This window comes from Heterodontus francisci, chromosome 16, assembly GCF_036365525.1.
Source record: "Heterodontus francisci isolate sHetFra1 chromosome 16, sHetFra1.hap1, whole genome shotgun sequence".
Lineage (NCBI taxonomy): Eukaryota > Metazoa > Chordata > Chondrichthyes > Heterodontiformes > Heterodontidae > Heterodontus > Heterodontus francisci.
Genome location: NC_090386.1, coordinates 102274271 through 102299341, shown reverse-complemented (window position 1 = coordinate 102299341; position 25071 = coordinate 102274271). Strand labels below are relative to the sequence as shown.

At 45.0% G+C, this 25071-nt stretch overlaps 1 protein-coding gene across 6 annotated transcripts in view; it reads left to right on the top strand.

The window, feature by feature from the left end:
* LOC137378421 (short transient receptor potential channel 4-associated protein-like) overlaps positions 1-25071 on the top strand; it is a 151731-nt gene that overhangs the window by 45622 nt on the left and 81038 nt on the right. For all 6 annotated transcript variants that reach the window (XR_010976598.1, XR_010976597.1, XM_068048750.1 and 3 more), the window contains 5 exons: positions 15-143; positions 6328-6529; positions 9414-9605; positions 12573-12715; positions 16384-16512. Coding sequence is in view for 4 of the 6 variants with exons in the window: in XM_068048750.1 (XP_067904851.1) it covers positions 15-143; positions 6328-6529; positions 9414-9605; positions 12573-12715; positions 16384-16512 (795 nt within the window). In the remaining 2 variants the exon portion in view is untranslated. The remainder of the gene's footprint in view (positions 1-14; positions 144-6327; positions 6530-9413; positions 9606-12572; positions 12716-16383; positions 16513-25071) is intronic.

The following is a 25071-nucleotide window of genomic DNA, read 5'->3' as shown; positions in this document are numbered from 1 at the left end:
TCTTTTACTTTCAGACGGATGGAGTGACTAAGCGCCTCTCGGAACGGAATGACTTTGTGCTGTTCCTCTTCACACTTATGACAAATAAAAAGACCTTTTTGCAAACTGCTACGCTTATAGAAGATATCCTGGGAGTTAAAAAGGTCAGTGTGTCCTGATCAGACACTTTTATATTACGTTTGTGTTTGGAGAGAGCAATGCCTAGTCGTCATTGTTTATCCCCTTTGCTTTCATCTGTAGCCATGGCTTAGAGGTAGATCTGGGAGCATGTTAGAACCAGAGAAAAATTGCGGCACAGAAGGAGGCCATTCAGCCCATCATATCCATGTCGGCCGAAAAAACTAGCCACCCAGTCTATCCCACCTTCCAGCACTCGGTCCATAGCCGCGCAGGTTACAGCACTTCAGGTGCATGTCCAGGTACCTTTTAAAAGAATTGAGGGTCTTTGCCTCCACCACCGTTACTGGCAGTGAATTCCAGACAACCACCACCCTCTGCGTGTAAAAGTTTTTCCTCATGTCACCTCTAATCCTTCTACTAATCACCTTAAATCTGTGCCCCTGGTAATTGACCTCTCCGTTAGGGGAAACAGGTCCTTCCTGTCCACTCTATCTCGGCCCCTCATAACTTTGTACACCTCAATTAAGTCATCCTTCAGCCTCCTCTGTTCTAAGGAAAACAACCCTAGCCCATCCAACCTTTCCTCATAGCTGCAACTTTCAAGCCCTGGCAACATTCTTGTAGATCTCCTCTGTACTCTCCAGAGCAATTATGTCCTTTCTGTAATGTAGTGACCAGAACTGTGCGCAATACTCCAGCTGTGACCTATCCAGCGTTTTATACAGTCCCAGCATTACATCCCTGCTTTTGTATTCTATACCTCGGCCAATAAAGGAAAGCATTCCATGTGTCTCTTCACTCTATATATCTACCTGTCCTGCCAACTTCAGGGACATGTGGACATGCACTCCAAGGTGTCTCACTTCTGCCCCTCTCACTATCCTTCTGTTTTATTGTGTATTCCCACACTTTGTTTGTCCTCCCCAGATGCATTAGCTCACACTTCTCTGGATTGAATTCCATTTGCCATTTTTCTGCCCACTCAACCAAACCATTGATATCATTCTGGAGTCTACAGCTAGCCTCTTCACCATCAACTACACAGCCAATTTTTGTGTCATCTGCAAATTTCCCAATCATGCCTCCCACATTTAAGTCCAGATCATTGATATATACCACAAACAGCAAGGGATCCAACACTGAGCCCTTTGGAACACCACTGGAAACCATTTTCCATTCACAAAAACTCTGTCGACTACTACCCTTTGTTTCCTGTCACTGAGCCAATTTTGGATCCAACCTGCCACGTTCCCCTGTATTCCATGGGCTTTTATTTTACTGACCAGGCTGCCATGTGAGACCTTGTCAAATGCCTTACTAAAATCCATGTTGACAACATCCATTGCACTACCCTCATCAATCCTCCTTGTTACTTCCTCAAAAAACTCAATCAAGTTAGTAAGTCATGACCTTCCCTTAACAAATCCATGCTGGCTATCCCTAATTAATCTTTGCCTTTCTAAGTGGCAGTTTATCCTGTCCATCAGAATTGATTTCTAATAATTTACCCACCACCGAGGTCAGACTGACCGGCCTATAATTATTTGGCCTATCCTTTTTGAACAATGGTACAATGTTCGCAGACCTCCAATCGTCTCGTACCTCGCCTGTATCCAGTGAGGATTTGATGATCCTCAGAGCATCCGCTATTTCCTCCCTGGCTCCCTTTAACAATCTGGGATGCAATCCATCTGGCCCTGGTGATTTATCCACTTTCAAGGATGTCAGATCCTCTAGTACTTCCTCTCTCATTATGCTTATTGTATCTAATATTTCACACTCCCCTTTAACTACAATGTCTGCATCAACCCTCTCCTTTGTGAAGACAGAGGCAAAAAACTCATTCAGAAACCTGCCCACGTCTTCTGCATCCATGCATAAGTTCCCTTATACATCTCTGATAGGTCCTACCCTTTCCTTAGTTATCCTCTTGCTCTTAATATACTGATAAAACATCTTTGGGTTTTCCTTGATTTTTACCTGCCAATAATTTTTCATGTCCTCTCTTTGCTTTTCTAATTTCCTTTTTTACTTCACCCCTGCAACTGCTTTACTCCTCTAGGCTTTCTAAATTATTTTTTTGTGATCGTCATAAACTTTCTTTTTCTGCTTTAACTTACCCTGTAAGCTTCTAGCTAACCAGGGGGTTCTAGATTTGGCAGTGTCGGTCAGCCGGGTAAGTGAGGCAGATTTCCTTCCCTAAAGGACATTAGTGAACCAGATCGGTTTTTACGACAATCAACAATGCTTTCCTGGTCAACAAAGAACAGTACAGCACAGGAACAGGCCATTCGGCCCTCCAAGCCTGTGCCGATCTTGATGCCTGCCTAAACTAAAACCTTCTGCACTTCCGGGGACCGTATCCCTCTATTCCCATCCTATTCGTGTATTTGTCAAGATGCCTCTTAAACGTCGCTATCGTACCTGCTTCCACCACCTCCCCCGGCAGCAAGTTCCAGGCACTCACCACCCTCTGTAAAGAACTTGCCTGGCACATCCCCTCTAAACTTTGTCCCTCTCGCCTTAAACCAATGTCCCCTAGAAACTGACTCTTCCACCCTGGGAAAAAGCTTCTGACTATCCACTCTGTCCATGCCGCTCATAACTTTGTAAACCTCTATCATGTCGCCCCTCCACCTCCGTCGTTCCAGTGAAAACAATCCAAGTTTATCCAACCTCTCCTCATAGCTAATGCCCTCCAGACCAGGCAACATCCTGGTAAACCTCTTCTGTACCCTCTCCAAAGCCTCCACGTCCTTCTGGTAGTGTGGCGACCAGAATTGCACGCAATATTCTAAGTGTGGCCTAACTAAAGTTCTGTACAGCTGCAGCATGACTTGCCAATTTTTATACTCTATGCCCCGACCGATGAAGGCAAGCATGCCGTATGCCTTCTTGACTACCTTATCCACCTGCGTTGCCACTTTCAGCGACCTGTGGACCTGTACGCCCAGATCTCTCTGCCTGTCAATACTCCTAAGGGTTCTGCCATTTACTGTTTACTTCCCACCTGCATTAGACCTTCCAAAATGCATTACCTCACATTTGTCCAGATTAAACTCCATCTGCCATTTCTCCGCCCAAGTCTCCAACCGATCTATATCCTGCTATATCCTCTGACAATCCTCATCACTATCCTCAACTCCACCCACCTTTGTGTAGTCCACAAACTTACTAATCAGACCAAATCATTTATATCTACTACAATCAGCAAAGGTCCCAGCACAGATCCCTGCGGAACACCACTAGTCACATCCCTCCATTCAGAAAAGCACCCTTCCGCTGCTACCCTCTGTCTTCTATGTCTGAGCCAGTTCTGTATCCATCTTGCCAGCTCACCTCTGATCCCGTGTGACTTCATCTTTTGTACCAGTCTGCCATGAGGGACATAGTCAAAGGCTTTACTGAAGTCCATATAGATAACATCCACTGACCTTCCTTCATCAATCATCTTCGTCACTTTCTCAAAAATCTCAATCAAGTTAGTGAGGCACGACCTCCTCTTCACAAAACCATGCTGCCTCTCGCTAATAAGTTCGTTTGTTTCCAAATGGGAGTAAATCCTGTCCCGAAAAATCCTCTCTAATAATTTCCCTACCACTGATGTAAGGCTCACCGGCCTCTTATTTCCTGGATTATCCTTGCTACCCTCCTTAAACAAAGGAACAACATTGGCTATTCTCCAGTCCTCTGGGACCTCACCTGTAGCCAATGAGGATGCAAAGATTTCTGTCAAGACCCCAGCAATTTCTTCCCTTGCCTCCCTCATTATTCTGGGGTAGATCCCATCAGGCCCTGGGGACTTATCTACCTTAATGCTTTGCAAGACACCCAACACCTCCTTTTTGATAATGAGATGACTGAGACTATCTACACTCCCTTCCCTAGGCTCATCATCCACCATTAGACTAGCTTTTAATTGAATTCAAATTTCACCAGTTACTGGGGTGGGATTCAAACCCATGTCCCCAGAGCATAAGCCTGGCCCTCTGGATTGCTCTTTCAGTGACATTACCACTATGCCACTACCTCCCCTGGACACAGGCTGCTTCAGAATCTGAGGAGTCACGAATGGTGCTGAACATTGTGCAGTCATCAGTGAACATCCTCACTTCTGACCTTATGATGGAAAGAAGGCCATGATGAAGCAGCTGAAGATGGTTGGGCCTAGGATGCTACCCTGAGGAACTCCTGCAGTAATGTCTTGGGACTAAGATGATTGACCTCCAACAACCACAACAATTTTCTTTTGTGCTTGGTACGACTCCAACCAGTGGAGAGTTTTTCCCTGATTCCCATTGACTCCAAAATAAAAACAAATTACTGCGGATGCTGGAAATCTGAAATAAAAACAAAAAGTGCTGGAGATACTCAGGTCTGGCAGCAACTGTGGAGAGCGAAGCAGAGTTAATGTTTCAGGTCTGTGACCTTTTATCACAACACCCCCAGGTTGCAGACCTGAAACATTAACTCTGCATCTCTCTCCACAGTTATTGCCAGACTTGCTGAATATTTCCAGCACTTTCTGTTTTTATTTCCCATTGACTCCAGTTTTGCTAGGGCTCCTTGATGCCACACTCAATCAAATGCTGCCTTGATGTCAAGGGCAGTCACTCTCACCTCAGCCCTAGAGTTCAGCTCTTTTGTCCATCTTTGGTCCAAGGCTATAATGAGGTCATGAGTTGAGTGGCCCTGGCGGAACCCAGACTGAGTGTCAGTGAACAGGTTATTGCTGAGCAAGTGCTGCTTGATAGCACTGTCGATGACCCCTTCCATCACTTTGCTGCTGATCGAGACTAGACTGATGGGGCGGTAATTGGTTGGGTTCGATTTGTCCTGCTTTTTGTGCACGGGATATACCTGGGCAAGCTTCCACATTGCGGGGTAGATGTCTGTGTTGCAGTTGTACTGGAACAGCTTGGCTATAAATAACTTGGAGATTGGAATAGAGAGTAAAAATTCAAAATTTGCTGATGCCAAACTTGGAGATGTGACATGACAAATAATGAGGATGATACCAATCGACTGTAACAGGACATGGGTAAGCAGAATGGGCAAACAAGTGGCAGATGGAATTTAATCGAGAAATGTGAGGTAATGCATTTTAGCAGAAGGGGTAGGGAGAGGCAATGTAGACTTAATGGCATAGTTCTAAAGCATGTATGGGACAGAGGGACCTGGGGGTGCCTGTGCATCAATCTTTGAACTTGGCAGGATGTATTGAGAGAGTGTTTAGTAAAGCATATGGGATCTTGGGCTTCATAAACAGAGGCAAAATTGAGTACAAAAGCAGGGAAGTTATGGTGAACCTTTATAAAGCTCTGGTTAGGCCCCAGTTAGAGTATTGCATCCAGTTCTGGTCACCACACTTTAGGAAGGATGTGAGGGTCCTTGAGAGGGTGCAGAGGAGATTTATCAGAATGGTTCCAGGACTGAAGGATTTTAGTTACAAGGTTAGTTTGGAGAAGCTGGGGTTGTTTTCCTTGGAGCAAAGGAGATTGAGAGAGGGGTGTACATGGTTATGACCGATTTCGGTAAGGTGAACAAAGAAAAGCTGTTCCCATTTGCTGATGGTCTCCAGGCGCGTATCCATTGTCTCTCGAGATAAGGAGGCCCAAAAGAAGAAGAAGAAGAAGAACAAGAACTAGAGGACACAGATTGAAGGTTTTGGGCAGGATATGCAGGAGGGATGTGAGGAAGAACTTTCTCATGCAGTGATTGATAATGACCTGGAACTCGCTACCTACGAGCTTGTGGGGAGCAGAGACGGTAAATTATTTCAAAAGGAAATTGGATGGGCACTTGAATGAAATAAACTTACAGGGCTGTGGGGGTAGAGCAGGCGAATGGGACTGACTGAATTGCTTTGCAGAGAGCCTGCACGAACTCATTCTGTGCCATAACTTACACTATACAATTTATCCCATGCCCTGCTCTTGGCCTTGCATCTTCCTTCATTTCAGATATTTGCTTTTCTGTGTCAGCCATCACACTAAAGCAGGTTTGCATCACAACCTATCATGATGCGGTTGTGATCAGGACTTTTTTTTTGTGCTGATATGATTGTTTTGATCTTGTGATTGGACACATTCAATTAGGTGCAGTGCCCTTTTCCTTCAGGCAGTCTTTATTTCTGTATTGTGCTGTGACATTTTGGTTGTGGGGAGGTCTTTAAGCTCATCTTGCAATGTCCTTATTCCTTTCAAGGAGATGATTCAATTGGAAGATATCCCAAACCTTGCGAACCTGGTCGCCAGTTTTGACCAGCAGCAACTTGCTAATTTCTGTCGGATTTTGTCGGTCACTATCTCTGAGCTGGACACTGGAAATGATGACAAACATACACTACTTGCCAAAAATGCACAACAGAAGAAAGCTGCAGGCCCTTCACGAGCTGAGATCAACCAAGGTAAGGCAGTCATGAGTTTCTGGAGCTTTATCCCAGTGCAGGTTGGGGACCAATACATTCTTTTTTTAGCCATGTAATAGAAGAACTTGTAAGCTTTTATTTCTTTTGAGTGAGCCAATAGTTAAGATTCTTCACTGCTGTTTTTCTCCCTTTCTCCCTTCTCCCACAACTCAGAAAAAAAAAATTTGGAATGAAGCAGAGACTCCCCTGAAGGAGTTCACCTTACTTAATTTTGTTCCAGAATCGGTTTGGAACTTGACACCTGATTTACGTTATGTGCAAAGCAGTTTTGGCTTTACGCAATGCTAAGTTTGTAAAATCCTTGACTGAATCGTAGAATGGTAACAGCACAGAAGGCAGCCATTCTTGTCCATGCTGGCTCTCTAAGAGCTACTCAGTGAGTCCTTCTCCACCTACCTTCTCCCTGTGGCCCTGCAATTTTTTTCTCCTCAAACGATTATCCAATTTACCTTTTGAAAGCCACAATTGAATCTGCCGCCACCACACTCTCAGGCAGTGCATTTCAGATCTTAGCCACTTGCTGTGTAAAAGACTTTTTCTTCATTTAGCCTCTGGTTCTTTTGTCAATCATAAATTTGTGTCCTCTGTTTTCAACGCTTCTGCCAATGGAAACAGTTTCTCCCTATCTACTTTGTCCAGACCCCTCATGATTTTGAACACCTTGATCAAATCTCCTCTCAACCTTCTCTTCTAAAGAAAACAGCCCCAGCTTTGCCAATCTATCCGCGTAATTGATGTGCCTCATCCCCGGATCCATTCTCGTGAATCTTTTCTGCACCCTCTGCAACCCTCTCCAATATCTTAACATTCCTCCTAAAGTGTGATGACCAGAATTGGACACAGTACTCTAGTTGAGGCCAAACCAGTGTTTTATAAAGATTCACCATAACCTCCTTGCTTTTGTCCTCTAAGCCACCATTTATAAAGCCCGCGATCCCATATATCTTATTAACCACTTTCTCAACCTGCCCTGCCACCTTCAATGATTCGTGCTCATGTACCCCCAGGTGCCTCTGCTCCTGAACCTCCTTTAGAATTGCACCCTTAATTTTGTATTGTCTTTCCTCATTCTTCCCACGCTTTTCTGCATGAAATTTCATCTACTACGTGTCCGTCCATTCCACTAGCCTCTGTGTCCTCTTGAAGTCCATCATTATCCTCCTCGCAGTTGACAATATTTTCAAGTTTTGTCATCTACAAATTTTGAAATTGTGCCCTGTGCACTCAAGTCTAGGTCATTAATATATATCAAGAAAAACAGGGGTCCTAACACCAACCCCTGGGAACCCCACTTTTTAAAAAAATTCTTTCTTGGGATGTGGGCGTCGCTGGCAAGGCCAGCATTTGTTGCCCATTCCTAATTGTCCTTGACTGAGTGGCTTGCTAAGGCTATTTCAGATGGCTGTTAAGAGTCTGTAGATCAGACCAGATAAGGACGGCAGGTTTCCTTCCCTAAAGGACATTAGTGAACCAGGTGGGTTTTTAACAACAGTCGACAATAGTTTCATGGCACCATTACTAAGACTAGCTTTCAATTCCAGATTTTAATTTATTTTATTTGAATTTTAAATTCCACCAGCTACCATGGTGGGATTTGAACTGGTGTCCCCAGGGCATTAGCTTGGATTACTAGTTCAGTGACATTACTACTATGCCACCATCTCCTAGCCTGATAAAACAGCCGTTCACCAGTACACTCTGTTTCTCGTCACTCAACCCGCTTTGTATTCATGTTGCCACTGTCCCTTTTATTCATTGGGCTTTAGTTTTGTGGCAAGTCTATTATGTGGCACTTGATCACTATTTTTATATATATATATATATCAAGAAAAACAGGGTCCTAACACCAATTTTTTGTAAGTACATATACAGCACATCAACCGCAATACTCTCATCATTCCTTCGTTGAAAAATTCAATCAAATTAAACACCATTTGGCGTTAACAAATCCTTGCTGGCCTTTGCTAATTAATCCACATTTGTCCAAATAACTCTTAAATTTGTCCTGGATCATCATTTCTAAAAGCTTTCCCACCACTGAGGTTAAACTGACTGGTCTGTTAGTTGCTGGGTTTATCCTTGCGCACTTTTTTGAGCAATGGTATAACATTTGCAATTCTCCTGTCCTGTAGCACCACCCCTGTATCTAAGGAGGATTGGAAGATGATGGCCAGTGCCTCCCCAATTAACTTCCCTCAGTATCCTCAGATGCAACCCATCTGCTCCTGGTGAATTATGAACTTGAAGTACAGCCAGACTTTCTACTACCTCCACTTATCAAGTTTTTAGTCCATCCAGTGTATTAACTAAAATAAAAGCAAAATACTGCAGATGCTGGAAATCTGAAACAAAAACCAAAAGTGCTGGAAATACTCTAACTCACTCCTGGGTATCCGTTATTCTAGATATAAATCCCTCCGCAGAGAGCCGTCGTGGCCTCAGTGGGCCGAATGGCCTCCTTCTATGTTGTAAATGACTGACTGATTCTGATATACGTGAACTGTAAACCTAATTTAGGCCTTATTGTATTCCCTCTCAGTCTGACCCCACCTAATACTTACTATTTCTTTCTTTGGTGCTATCTGTCTCTCCCAATTCTTTGTGCACCTTGTTTTTCCCCTTAAACATTCCCTCCTGATTCCCATCCCTCGCCAAGTTAGTATAAGCCTTTGTGTGTTGGTGTTCTTTAAAAAGGATTGTCGGAGGAGCCTATAATAATTATCAGAACTGAATCCTGGGTGCAACAGAATCCATTAGACCTTCCTTGCTCTCTACTTTATTCTTGCATGTGTGAAATCCACTCTGCACCCAGGTGAACTGTAACTCAGGTACTAAAGTATGATCTCTTTTAATCCCAACTCAGTCACCCTTTTGAATATTCCTGGATTCATTGAGCGATTGTGTAAACTGGCAACACGGAAGGTCTCTGAGACAATGGGCACTTCAAACTTCTTGCAGGAGCTTGAGGAGTGGTATGCATGGTTGGACAATGCACTGGTTCTTGACGCGTTAATGCACATGGCCACTGAGGAAGCCGACCAAAGCAGTAGCACAGGTACCTTGCACCGTTCCTCGCGAGTGCACTCACTTTCCACTGCTGACTCGTGCAAGAGCCAGCAGCTTAACTTCTGGCTCAGTGATTCAAAGTAGTTGCTTAATTTAGCCAGGGAGTGAGAAAGAATTGGAAATTAAATTTAATAATTGTGCAGTGTTGTATTTGACACATTCTAGAGTTAGCTTCCTACTCTCCCTTCACTTCTACCTACAGTCGATAAGAGTTCAAGCGTGTCTGGCATCAACCGACCACTCCTTGGTTTCTCTTTTTAAATCTCCTTCCCTCTGACATGTTTGAACCTTGCTGGTGCAATGTTCCTTTCAATTAGATTTATCTAAAACATTATTACTGCACTGTCGGAGGTGCCGTCTTTCGGCATTAAACCGTGGCCCCATCCGCCTGCTTGGGTGGATGTAAAAAATCCCATGGCGCTATTTCGAAGAGTAGGGGAGTTACCTTTGGCTTCCCAGTCTATACTTATCCCTCAATCTACATCACAAAAACAGATTATCTGATGACTACCACATTGCTGTTTGCTGTGTGCAAATAAGCTGCCACTTTTCCTACATTACAACAGTGAGTACACTTCAAAAGTACTTCATTGGCAGTAAAGTGCTTTGAGGTGTCCGGTGGGTTTTTAAAATTCTTTCTTGGGGTGTGGACATTGCTGGAAAGGCCAGCATTTGTTGCCAATCCTTAATTACAACTGAGTGGCTTGCTAGGCCATTTCAGAGGGCATGTAAGAGTCAGTCACATTGCTGTGGGTCTGGAGTCACATGTAGGCCAGACCAGGTAAGGACAGCAGATTTCCTTCCCTAAAGGACATTAGTGAACCAGATTGGTTTTTATGACTATCAATAGCTTCATAGCACCATTTACTGAGCATAGCTTTCAGTGTTCCAGATTTTTATTAATTAATTGAAGTTATTAAGTGAATTTAAATTCTACCAGCTCCTGCGGTGGGATTTGAACCTGCGTTCCCAGGGCATTAGCCTAGAGAAAATTGCTATACAAATGCAAGTCGTCTTCTTTGTATCAAAACCACTCAGTTTTGAAATACTTCTAGTAGGTCTCCCCTTAACCACCTGCGCTTTGCATCAGCCATGATTGGTAGCACCCTTGTCTGAGTCAGAAGATTGAGAGTTCAAGTCCCACTCCAAGGCTTGAACATAAAGAACAAGTAGGGAAAATCATTCCTCTGGCAAGTGGGTCAGTAACCAGAGGTTAAGAATTAGAATTAGAATATTACAGCGCAGTACAGGCCCTTCGGCCCTCGATGTTGCGCCGATCATCTGACCTACACTATTCCATTTACATCCATATGTCTATCCAATGACCACTTAAATGCCCTTAAAGTTGGCGAGTCTACTACTGTTGCAGGCAGGGCGTTCCACGCCCCTACTACTCTCTGCGTAAAGAAACTACCTCTGACATCTGTCCTATATCTTTCACCCCTCAACTTAAAGCTATGTCCCCTCGTGTTTGCCATCCTCATCCGAGGAAAAAGACTCTCACTATCCACCCTATCTAACCCTCTGATTATCTTGTATGTCTCTATTAAGTCACCTCTCCTCCTCCTTCTCTCTAACGAAAACAACCCCAAGTCCCTCAGCCTTTCCTCGTAAGACCTTCCTTCCATACCAGGCAACATCCTAGTAAATCTCCTCTGCACCCTTTCCAAAGCTTCGACATCCTTCCTATAATGCGGTGACCAGAACTGCACGCAATACTCCAGGTGCGGCCTCACCAGAGTTTTGTACAGCTGCATCATGACCCCGTGGCTCTGAAACTCGATCCCCCTACTAATAAAGGCTAACACACCATATGCCTTCTTAACAGCCCTATTAACCTGGGTAGCAACTTTCAGGGATTTATGTACCTGGATACCAAGATCTCTCTGCTCATCTACACTACCAAGAATCTTCCCATTAGCCCAGTACTCTGCATTGCTGTTACTCCTTCCAAAGTGAATCACCTCACACTTCTCCGCATTAAACTCCATTTGCCATCTCTCAGCCCAGCTCTGCAGCCTATCTATGTCCCTCTGTACCCTACAACACCCTTCGACACTATCCACAACTCCACCGACCTTCGTGTCATCCGCAAATTTACTAACCCACCCTTCTACACCCTCATCCAGGTCGTTTATAAAAATGACAAACAGCAGTGGCCCCAAAACAGAACCTTGCGGTACACCACTAGTAACTAGGTTAAATACTTAAAATAATTGGCACAGAACGCTAGAGGAAATGAGCAATTTCTTCACAGTGTGTGCACAACCTGAAAGGGTGATTGAGTCAGATTCCATCTGAACTTTCAAAAGGAAGTTGGGTATGTACTTGAAGAGGGTTAACTTTCAGGATTATGGAGAAAAAGCAGGCTTTTTGTTGATGGGATGTGAGCATCGCTGACAAGGCCAGCATTTGTTGCCCATGCCTTATTGCCCTTGAGAAGGTGGTGGTGAGTCGCCGCCTTAAACTGCTGCAGTCCATGTGGAGTAGGTACAACCAGAGTGCTGTGAGGGACTGAATTGGGTGTGGGACTAAACTGGACAGCTCTTTCAAAGGGCTAGCCCAGGCACAATGGGCCAAATGGCCTCTTTCTGTACTGTGAGATGTTTTGGTTCATTAATTGAGTGAACTAATTGAAATACATTATGTAGCGCTCGTTGCGAAACCTAGATGAAGGATCAAGGCCCATAGCACAAGTAAAGTTGAAAAGAATAGAAGAGAAGACAAGGTCAGTAGTACATGTTGTGGTGGTCAGGTGATGCCAATCATGTGTTTTTAAAAAAAAAACTTGTGCATTGGATGATGAAGAGGTGTTCTAGTTTTGAGGTACTGGGTAAAAGAGTTGGAATGGGAAGTGTTCAGGGAGGAGAGCGTTTATAAGACGGTTCATTTGGAACTTTGGAGGAACAAAAAGAAACGTGGACTGAGACTATTTAAACTTCCTTTCTACATTCAGAGTCTGCAGATGAGAGTGTACTGGCTGCCAGCCAGTTGAGGAGTCGACTCCCACAGTCCATGAAGATCATGCACGAGATCATGTACAAAGTGGAAGTGCTGTACGTGTTGTGTGTACTGCTAATGGGAAGGCAGCGGAACCAGGTTGGTGACACACGGAAGGCAGATTTCATCAGAACTTGTAACCTTTGTGTCTCTGGGTCTTTCCCTTTGAGAACACTTCCCAGCAGCTTTCCTTCACCATATTCTTCTTTCTTCCTTTCAACCTTGATGATCTCCTCCAATAGCAGCCCTGGCCTTTCTAAAACATTGACCCATTTGTTGTTGACCAAACCAAAATGAGATACCCTGATGTTGAGCGGGTGCTAGTTTAGAAGAGATACAGCACTGAAACAGGCCCTTCGGCCCACCGAGTCTGTGCCGAACATCAACCACCCATTTATACTAATCCTACACTAATCCCATATTCCTACCAGACATCCCCACCTGTTCCTATATTTCCCTACCACCTACCTATACTAGTGACAATTTATAATGGCCAATTTACCTATCAACCTGCAAGTCTTTGGGCTTGTGGGAGGAAACCGGAGCACCCGGAGAAAACCCACGCAGACACAGGGAGAACTTGCAAACTCCACACAGGCAGTACCCGGAATCGAACCCGGGTCCTAGTTCTTGCTGTATACTATGCTTGTAGCCTGCTGAATGTTGCTTTCTATTCCCAATTTTTAAAATGGCTGTAGCAGCATTACAGAAAGTTATTGTGTTCTGCACGGTGGTAAAATGCCATCAGTCAGTTTAAGCCTCAAGCTTTCCATGTTAGGAGAACCATGTTGAATTTTAAAGGTATCGAATGTTAGATTTGGAGATTTCACCAGAGCATGGCATTGCATGGATAATTGTGACTTCAGTACTGGATCTCTTGCATGCTCAGTGGACCTACTTTTTTGGTCAAGGAACAGAAACCTGAAAGAGACCAGTCTAATTTGACAGGTTTGTGCAACTGCTTATGTATTCATCACAAAAGTACATAAGTTGCTGCCACCAAGTAGTTGTAATGTTATGTCCACTGTGATTGATTAGCAAATGCACCTGCATATCTATGGCCCACCATTTTAGTTTAGTGTGAGATAGAGCAGAATTTAATTTGAGAAAGTGATTACTCCTAATATTGGTTTCTCTGACACTCCAGTGTTCCCCTCTTCTGATCTGATTCACATTCGAGCCCAGTTCCACAGGGGCCACCAGCCCCTGCTTCCCCCACACCTTCCCTCCCCCAAGTAGCTGTTCCAAGATTGGATGAGTGCTGGACCTTCGGTCAGAGAGACACTGCAACTCAGATTATCTTATCCTTGCTCTTTAGATGGAAGCGTTTGCCATCCAGCCACAGGGCTGAAAATCAAGTGGGAACCCTGATCTGTTTTCCTCAGCCTGAGGATGCTGTCACACGGATAGAGATTAACTCAGCAAAAACAGGGGCCAAAAGGTTAATAAAAGCAAAATACAATAGATGCTAGAAATCTGAAATAAAAACAAGAAATGCTGGAAACACTCAGCAGGTCTGGCAGAATCTGTGCAGAGAGAAGCAGAGTTAATATTTCACGTCAGTGACCCTTCATCAGAACTGGCAAATATTAGAAATGTGAAAGATTTTAAGCAAGTAAAGCAGAGATGGGGCAAGAGATAACAAAGGAGAAGGTGTTGATAGGACACGGTTACAGAGAATAACTGACCAGAAGGTCATGGAGCAAAGGCAAACGGTATGTTAATGGTGTAGTGAAAGATAAAGCGTTAGTACAGAGATGGTGTTAATTGACAGACAAATGAACAGCCCTGGGCTAGCCCCAGCCCAAGCACGAACATGAAAAAAACAGTGGACGGCGCAGTGGCTAGCACCGCAGCCTCACAGCTAAAGTGACCCGGGTTCGGTTCTGGGTACTGCCTGTGCAGAGTTTGCAAGTTCTCCCTGTGACCGCGTGGGTTTCCTGCGGGTGCTCCAGATTCCTCCCACAAGCCAGGTTGATAGGTAAGTTGGCCATTGTAAAAAAAAAAAAAAAAAATTGCCCCTAGTGTAGGTAGGTAGTAGGAGAATTGAGGGAAGGTGGGAATGTGAGAGGGAAAATGGGATTAATGTAGGATTAGTATAAATGGGTGGTTGATGGTCGGTGCGGATTTGGTGGGCTGAAGGGCCTGTTTCGGTGCTGTATCTCTCTATGACTCGATAAAATAAAGAAATAAAAAAGAAAAATGAAAAGGGGGGGCCCATCATGCTCTGAAATTATAGAACTCAATGTGTAGTCTGGCAGGCTGTAGCGTGCCTAATCATTAAATGAGATGCTGTTCCTCGAGCTTGCACTGATGTTCACTGGAACGCTGCAGCAATCCCAGGACAGAGATGTGGGCATGAGAGCAGGGGGGAGTGTTGAAATGGCCAGCAACCGGAAGCTCAGGGTCATGCTTTCGGACTGAGCGGAGGTGTTCCACAAAGCAGTCACCCAATCTGCATTTGATATCCCCAATGTAGGGGAGACCATGTTGTGAGCAGCGAATACAGTATACTAAATTGAAAGAAGTACAAGTAAATCGCCGCTTCACCTGAAAGGAGTGTTTGGGGCCTTGGATAGAGAGGAGGTAAATGGGCAGGTATTACACCTTCTGCGATTACAGGGGAAGGTGCCATGGGAAGGGGACGAGTTGGTGCGGGTAATGAAGGAGTGGACCAGGGTGTCGCGGAGGGAACGATCCCTTTGGAATGCTTACAGGGGAAGGGAGGGGAAGATGCGTTTGGTAGTGGCATCATGCTGGACGTGGTGGAAATGGCAGAGGATGATCCATTGAATGTGGAGGCTGATTGGGTGGAAAGTGAGGACAAGGGGAACCCTGTCGCCGTTCTGGGAGGGAGAGGAACGGGTGAGGGTAGAGGTGTGGGAAATGGGCCGGACACGGTTGAGGGCCCTGTCAACAACAGTGGGGGGGGGGAATCCTCGGTTGAGGAAAAAGGAAGACATATCAGAAGTGCTGTGTTGGAAGGTTGCATCATCAGAGCAGATGCGTCGGAGATGGAGAAACTGGGAGAATGAATTGGAGTCCTTACAGGAGGCAGGATGTGAAGAAGTGTAGCTGTGGGAGTCGGGATAGTAGGGATGTTATGCTGAACCTTTTATAAAGCCCTGGTTAGTCCATGAGAAGGTGTAAAGGAGATTTACCAGAATGGTTCCAGCGATGAGGGATTTTAGCTGCATGGTTAGGTTGGAGAAGTTGGGTTTGTTTTCCCCGGAGCAAAGGAGAAGCACGAGATTATGACAGGTTGAGATACGGTAGACAAGGAAACCTGTTCCTATTAGCTGATGGTGCAAGGTTTTGGGCAAGAGATGCAGGAGGATTGTAAGGTAGAACTTTTTTATACAGCGAGTGGCAATGACCTAGAACTCGCTGCCAATGAGGGTGGTGGAACCGGTAACAAATGATTTCAAAAGGAAATTGGATGGGCACTTGAATGAAATAAACTTGCAGGTCTATAGAGCAGGGGAGTGGGACTGACTGGATAGCTCTCCAGAGAGGTGGCAAATACTCAGAGTAGAATGGCTGCTTTCTTTGTCGTAAATGACTGAGATGCTAAGTTTTTCAGTGAATATTGAAAACTGGAAAAAATTCAGAGAACTATATCTCATTGGAAACTTTGGTCACCGTGTTATATGGTAACTGCGTGGGGCTTGACCCTGAGACTCTCCCGCTTTGGCTCAATGAACAGCCCATTGTGTGATGTGGAAGAAACCAACTGTTGTAACTGATCCCTATGCTGGTTCTTTCAGGTTCACAAGATGTTGGCAGAATTTCGACTTATCCCTGGACTCAATAATCTGTTTGACAAACTGATATGGCGGAAACATTCTACTAATCATGTGCTGCATGGACAGAACCAAATCTGCGACTGCAGTCCAGTGAGTATGAAACTGCTAGCGAAAGTGGTGGATTGCAGGAGTTGATTTATCACTTAGTGCCATTCTCTCTGCCAGTAATTTTTAATATGTAAATTTCAGTGCTCCTGAAATGTGCTGGATATGTTGGATTGTTGTGTGCCTAATCATTTGCCTTAATGATCATTGACCAGTGAGTTCACGGGTAGATCCCTGGATGGATTGTGATGAGGTCTGTTAAGCAGTAAAGACAACTGGATAAGTTTCATGTCTTTGATGTGCAGTGGATAATTCTTTTTAAGTTTGTTACAAGCATTTTCGCATCCAGCTACCAACAAAAGAAGTGGCTTCCGGAAAGATTTTCAGAAAATATTGAGTGATTTTGATTGACTTGCCCTTCTATCCCTTGCTCATTTTGGTGATTAAATCTTACTGCTGCTCCTTGATTTGTTTTTTTGCTACCCTGGTCCCTTTTGATAGCTTTGTCCCTTGTTTGCTGCTCATTCACTGGTGTATGCCTTACCTGTTCAGTTGTGATTCATTGTGTTCTGTGAATTGTACAATCAGGTGCAGCTGTGACATAATTTATCACGCCAAATGTCAGACTTCATAGGCACGTGCTCGATACATTCTAGACTAAGAATTTAACTTTTGATCATCAACCCAATCCACAGCTGAAGGGTGGGCTCCACCGATGTTATCAACTACCCACTGTAGGTTCACAGGCACCTAGCTGCAACCAGCTCAGTGAGTCTTGTGATGCACAGTTCCATTGTACCAGGCCTCACTGCTAACTGTTCCCCTGCTCACCACCATGACCCGTGGTCTGGCCCCAGTGTCTCCTGGTTATACCCCTGGTTTGGAACAGTTTTAAATATCAGCCAAAGTAATATTCTGATGTGTCGGAACAATACTTTTAATCTGGACCATCACCAACAGACTCAGGATGGGTAGTTGTTCCTACCTATGTAGACTAAAGGGCCTGTTTCTGTGCTGTATAACTCTGACTCTTACTGCCTGGAAAACATCCATTAACCACTACTGTCTATCTCCTGTCACTCAGCCAATTTCGTATACATGTTGCTGCTGTCCCTTTTATTCCATGAGCTATAATTTTGCTGTTTGACACTGACATTTGATGTACACCGCATCAACAGCATTGCCCTCATCGACCCTCTGTTACATCTTCAAAAAAACTCCAGCAAGTTAGTTAAACATGATTTTCCCTTAACAAATCCATTCTGGCTTTCTTTAATTAACCTGCATTTGTCCAGGTGACTATTCTTTTTGTCCCGAATTATTGTTTCCCCACCACCAAAGTTAAACTGATTGGCCTGTAGTTGCTGGGCTTATTTTTGTACTCTGCTGCTTTGTGTGCCTATAATAAATAAGAATAGTAGACTTTGGGGCAAAGTAACAAGAGTTTATTTACAGGGTTCTTATCTGTAAGGCATCTGCATTAACACTGAGCAACTTGAGGTTCAGACTCTCGACATCACGTCCTGTGATGATGCTTAAGGTCTGTATGCATAATTTACCCATGCAAACCCATGCAAGTTCTCCCTGTGTCTGCGTGGGTTTTCTCCGGGTGCTCCGGTTTCCTCCCACAAGCCAAAAGACTTGCAGGCTGGTAGGTAAATTGGCCACTATAAATTGCCCCTAGTATAGGTAGGTGGTAGGGAAATATAGGGGCAGGTGGGGATGTGGTAGGAATATGGGATTAGTGTAGGATTAGTATAAATGGGTGGTTGATAGTCGGCACAGACTCGGTGGGCCGAAGGGCCTGTTTCAGTGCTGTATCTCTAAACTAAACTAAACTAAACTAAAGCCTCAGCTAACGCAAATTTCCGGATGTGGTTTTGTAAATCAGAATTGGACGGACCTAGATTCTGAAACCAGAACTCTGTAATTGAAGCATCAAATTCCCAGTGTTATGTCTATTAACTTTGATTCCTAGTTACACCAGATGCCTATGACAATAATGTTAATATTGGGAACATACGAATTAGGAGCAGAATTAGGCCATTCGGCCCCTCTAGCCAGCTCCGCCATTCAATAAGATAATGGCTGATCTGTTTGAACTCTTATCGGAAATTTACAAAACTCTCATAATTGCATGTAAGGAAGATCGTGATCGTGAGCATGATCGTGAAACTTGGAGGGCAGACACTGAAATCCTCACACTAGGGCTCCCTGGATGATTGCCTCTTGCTGTAGTTCTACTACATTAACTCAGAGCTCAGCAACATCACAATTCCCATTATCAGTTGGTGAAACCTGCATTATTTGTTCAGAACATATTTGGGCTGTGTCGTTCTCTAACAGCATTATGAAAAATAAATTCTAGAACAAAAACCAAGTGCTCTGGGCCAGGAATAGTGTTTTATTTTGTCAGTCAGTACTTCGAAAATAAGAAATTACTTTCCCTAATCTAAAATAGAAAATGATGGAAATACGCAGCAGGTTAGGCAACATCTGTGAAGAGCGAAACATAGTTAACTTTTCAGTTCAATGAACTTTCGACAGAACCTGTTTTGAACCCAGTTCTGGTGAGAGGTCATAGACCTGAAATATTGACTTTGTTTCTCTCTCCACAGATGCTGCCCGACGTGCTGAGTACTTCCAGCATTTTCTGTTTTTATCTCTGATTTCCAGCGTCTGCAGTATTTTGCTTCCATATAAGTTACTTTCACTGCTATTTATCTCAGCTGTGTTCTGGCAGCTTGTTCAATGTGTTTCAAATAGCATAGATTCAAACGCAAAGTTGGAAACAAGGAATCTGTGGTGCGAAGAGTTAATTTGAGCCTTGGGGTCGTGGCCTAATATGCTGATCACAGCGAGGTTAATTCTTCCTATTCTAATTGAGCTTTAGCTAGCTTTGCAATGTTTATGCATCCCCATTGTGTATCTAACCGAACAAAACTATTGGTGTTTTACTACTGAAAGCTTTCAACCAGTTTGAAAATTTAACTAGTTTGATATCCAGAAATATTTTGTAACCTGACAAAACAATTGGAGTTCCTACAGGCTTGGGATGATGGATGGCACAAATGTTAATTGTCAAACAAGTGCTGGGCAATGACCATCTTCAACAAGAGAGAATTCAACCATCTCCCCTTGATGTTCATAGCATTACCATTGCTGAATCCCTCACCATCAACTTACTAGGGGTTACCACTGAAATGAAACAGAACTGGACTAGCCATATAAATACTGTGGCTACAAGAGCGGGTCAGAGGCTGGGAATTCTGGGGTGTGTAACTCACCACCTGACTCCTGAGTGTGATGGGATACTCTACTTGTCTGGATGAGTGCAGCTCCAACTCCAACAACACTCAGGAAGCTCAACACATCCAGGACAAAGCAGCTCACGTGATCAGCACCCCATCCACTCACTAAAGGCCTGCACGGGTCTGCAAATGAGACCCGACCCAACCCAACCATCAGTTAACTTACCTTCTGTTTTTCACTTTGTTCCTTACCTGCACAAGCTTAAAATTACTGTAACCAAACCACTTTTAAAGTCCAAAAAATAAATTTAGAGTCACTTAACTGAGGTTCCGAGCGAGCGTGTCCAATCCGAGCCGAGCCCGACTGCCAGACCCGGAAGTGCGTCCCGACCCGAACCCGACACGTTGTAGCAGACCTTTACCATCCACCACCTTTTAAACTCCCTGCACCACCGGTGCAAATGGCAGCAGTGTGTATCATCTACAAGATGCACTGCAGCAACTCACCAAGGCTCCTTCAACAGCATCTTCCAAACCTTCCATCTTTGCCATCTAGAAGGACAAGGGCAGCAGACGCATGTGAACACCATCGGATTTCCTGAAGGCATTTGATAAGGTGCCACATCAAAAGTTTTTGTGGAAAATAAAAGCTCATGGTGTAGGGGGACCTTTTGGCATGGATGGAAGATTGGCTAGCTAACAGGAAACAGAGTATTCATAAATGGGTCATTTTCTGGTTGGTAAGAATTTTTTTTATTCATTCACAGGATGTGGGTGTTGCTGGCTAGGCCAGCATTTATTGCCCATCCCTAATTGTCCTTGAGAAGGTGGTGATGAGCTGATGTCTTGAGCCACTGCAGTCCATGTGACATAGGCGCACCACAGTGCTGTTGGGAAGGGAGTTCCAGGATTTTGACCCAGCGACAGTGAAGGAACGAGTCAGGATGGTGTGTGACTTGGAGGGGAACTTGCAGGTGATGGTGTTCCCATGCATTTGCTGTCCTTGTCTTTCTAGTTGGTAGAGGTCGTGGGGATGGAAGGTGCTGTCTAAGGAGCCTTGGTGCGTTGCTGCAGTGCATCTTGTAGATGGTACACACTGCTGCCAATGTGCGTCAGTGGTGGAGGGAGTGAATGTTTGTGAATGGGGTGCCAATCAAGCGGGCTGCTTTGTCTTGAACGGTGTCGAGCTTCTTGAGTGTTGTTGGAGCTGCATCCATCCAGGCAAGTGGAGAGTATTCCATCACACTCCTGACTTGTGCCATGTAGATGGTGGACAGGCTTTGGGGAGTCAGGAGGTGAGTTAGTCACCACAGGATTCCTAGCCTCTGACCTGCTCTTGTAGCCATGGTATTTATATGGCTACTCCCATTTCAGTTTTTGGTCAATGGTAATCCCAAGGATGTTGATAGTGGAGGAGTCAGTGATGGTAATGCCACTGAATGTCAAGGGGAGATGGTTAGATTCTCTCTTGTGGGAGATGGTCATTGCCTGGCACTTGTGTGGCGCGAATGTTACTTGCCACTTATCAGCCCAAGCCTGGATATTGTCCGGGTCTTGCTGCATTTCTACACGGACTGCTTCAGTATCTGAGGAGTCGCGAATGGTGCTGAACATTGTACAATCATCAGCGAACGTCCCCACTTCTGACCTTATGAATGAAAGAAGGTCATTGATGAAGCGGCTGAAGATGGTTGGGCCTAGGACACTACCCTGAGGAACTCCTGCAATGATGTCCTGGAGCTCAGATGATTGACCTCCAACAACCACAACCATCCTCCTTTGTGTTAGGTTTGACTCCAACCAGCAGAGAGTTTTCCCCCTGATTCCCATTGACTTCAGTTTTGCTAGGGCTCCTTGATGCCATACTCAGTCAAATGCTGCCTTGATGTCAAGGGCAGTCACTCTCACCTCACTTCTTGAGTTCAGCTCTTCTGTCCATGTTTGAACCAAGGCTGGAATGAGGTCATGAGCTGAGTGGCCCTGGCAGAACCCAAACTGAGCGTCACTGAGCAGGTTATTGCTAAGCAAGTGCCGCTTGATGGCACTGTTGATGACGTCTTCCATCACTTTACTCATGATTGAGAGTAAACTGATGAGGCGCTAATTGGCCAGGTTGGACTTGTGTAAAGGACATACCTGGGCAATTTTCCACATTGCTGGGTAGATGCCAGTGTTGAGGCTGTATTGGAATAGCTTGGCTCGGGGTGCAGCAAGCTCAGGAGCACATGTCTTCAGTACTATTGCCGAATATTGTCAGGGCCCATAGCCTTTGCAGTATCCAGTGCCTTCAGTTGTTTCTTGATATCATGCGGAGTGAATCGAATTGGCTGAAATTTGGCATCTGTGATGCTGGGGACTTCAGGAGGAGGCCGAGATGGATCATCAACTCGGCACTTCTGGCTGAAGATTGTTGCAAGTGCTTCAGCCTTATCTTTTGCACTGATGTGCTGGGCTCCCCCATCATTGAGGATGGGGATATTTGTGGAGCCACCTCCTCCAGTTAGTTGTTTCATTGTCCACCACCATTTACGGCTGGATTTGGCAGGACTGCAGAGCTTAGATCTGATCCGTTGGTTATGGGATCGCTTAGCTCTATCTATCGCATGCTGCTTATGCAGTTTGGCATGCAAGTAGTCCTGTGTTGTAGCTTCACCAGGTTGACACATCATTTTGAGGTATGCCTGGTGCTGCTCCTGGCATGCCCTCCTGCACTCTTCATTGAACCAGGATTAGTCTGCTGGCTTGATGATAATGGCAGAGTGGGGGATATGCCGGGCCATGCGGTTACAGTTTGTGGTTGAGTAGAATTCTGCTGCTGCTGATGGCCCACAGCACCTCATGGATGCCCAGTTTTACATTGCTAGATCTGTTCGAAATCTATCCCATTTAGCACGGTGATAGTGCCACACAACGCGATGGATGGTGTCCTCAATGTGAAGGTGGGACTTCGTCTCCACAAGGACTGTGCGGTGGTCACTCCTACCAAAACTGTCATGGACAGATGCATCTGCGGCAGGTAGATTGGTGAGGACGAGGTCAAGTATGTTTTTCCCTCTTGTTGGTTCCCTTATCATCTGCTCCCAGTCTAGCAGCTGTCTCCTTTAGGACTCGGCCAGCAGTGGTGCTACCGAGCCACTCTTGGTGATGGACATTGAAGTCCCCCACCTGGAGTACATTCTGCGCCCTTGCCACCCTCAGTGCTTCCTCCAAATGGTGTTCAACATGCAGTACTGACTCATCAACTGAGGGAGGGCGGTAGGTGGTAATCAGCAGGCGGTTTCCTTGCCCATGTTTGATCTGATGCCATGAGACTTCATGGGGTCCGGAGTCGATGTTGAGGATTCCCAGGGCAACTCCCTCCCTACTGTATACCACTGTGCCGCCACCTCTGCTGGGTCTGTCCTGCTGATGGGGCAGGACATAACCGCGGGATAGTGATGGCAGTGTCTGGGACATTGTCTGTAAGGTATGATTCCATGAGTATGACTGTCAGTCTGTTGCTTGACTAGTCTGTGGGACAGCTCTCCGAACTTTGGCACAAGCCCCCAGATGTTAGTAAGGAGGACTTTGCAGGGTCAACAAGGCTGGGTTTGCTGTTGTCATTTCCAGTGCCTAGGTCAATGCCGGGTGGTCTGTCCTAGGTCGTAGCGGTTAGATACAACTGAGTGGCTTGCTGGACCATTTCAGAGGGCAGTTAAGAGTCAACCACATTGCTGTGGGTCTGGAGTCACATGTCGGCCAAGAGATTTCCTTCCCTAAAGGACATTAGTGAACCTGATGGGTTTTTACAACAATCAACAATGGTTTCATGGCCATCATTCGACTAGCTTTTTAATTCCAGATTTTTTTATTAATTGAATTGATGTAACGAGAGCTGTGCCACAGGGATCAGTGCTGGGGCCTCAACTTTTTGCAATTTATATAAATGACTTGGATGAAGGGATCGAAGGTATGGTTGCCAAATTTGTTGATGCCACAAAGATAGGTGGGAAAGTAAGTTGTGAAGAAGCCATAAGGGTATTACAAAGGGATTATAGATAGGCTAAGTGACTGGGCAAAGATCTGGCAAATGGAATATACTGTGGGAAAATGTGAAATTTGTCCATTTTGACATGACGAATAAAAAGCATATTGGCTAAATGGTGAGAGATTACAGAGCTCTGAGATGCAGAGGGATCTGGGTGTCCTAGTGCATGAATCGCAAAAGGTTAGTATGCAGGTGCAGCAAGTAATTAGGAAAGTTAATAGAATGTTCTAGCTTATTGCGAGGGAAATTGAATACAAAAGTAGGGAGGTTATGCTTCAGTTATACAGGGCATTGGTGAGAACACATCTGGAGTACTGTGTACAATATTGGTCTCCTTAGAGTCATAGAGAGATACAGCACTGAAACAGGCCCTTCGTCCCACCAAGTCTGTGCCAACCAACAACCACCCATTTATACTAATCCTACATGAATCCCATATTCCCTACCACATCCCCACCATTCTTCTACCACCTACCTACACTAGAGGCAATTTACCTATCAACCTGCAAGTCTTTGGCTGTGGGAGAAAACTGGAGCACCCGGCGGAAACCCACGCGGTCACAGGGAGAACTTGCAAACTCCGCACAGGCAGTACCCAGAACTGAACCCGGGTCGCTGGAGCTGTGAGGCTGCGGTGCTAACCACTGCGCCACTGTGCCGCCCTTATTTCAGAAAAAATGTAAATGCGTTGGAAGCAGTTCAGAGAAGTCCAGACTAATAACTAGAATGGGCAGGTTGTCTTATGAGGAAAGATTGGAGAGGCTAGGCTTGTACCGTTGGAGTTTAGAAGAGTAAGAGGCGACTTGATTGAAACGTATAAGGTCTTGGATCTTGACAGGGTGGATGTGGAAAGGATGTTTCTTCTTGTGGGAGAATTTAGAACTAGGGGTCACTGTTTAAAAATAAGGGGTCACCCATTTAAGACAGACGAGGAGAAAATTTCTCAGAGGGTCGTGAGTCTTTTGAATTCTCTTCCTCAAAAAGCAGTGGAAGCAGAGTCTGAATTTTTTAAGGCAGAGGTAGATAGATTCTTGATGAGCAAGGGGGTGAAAGGTTATCGGGTGTAGGCGGGAATGTGGAGTTGAGGTTACAATCAGATCAGCCATGATCTTCATAGAAAGTTTACAGCACAGAAAGAGGCCACTTGGTCCATCGTGTCTGTGCCAGCTGAAAAAGTGTTCCTCCCATTCTAATCCCACCTTCCAGCATTTGGTCAGTCACCCTGCAGATTATGGCACTTGAGGTGCATATCCAGACTTCGTTTGAATGAGTTGAGGGTTTCTGCCTCAACCACCCTTTCAGGCAGTGAGTTCCAGACCCCCACCA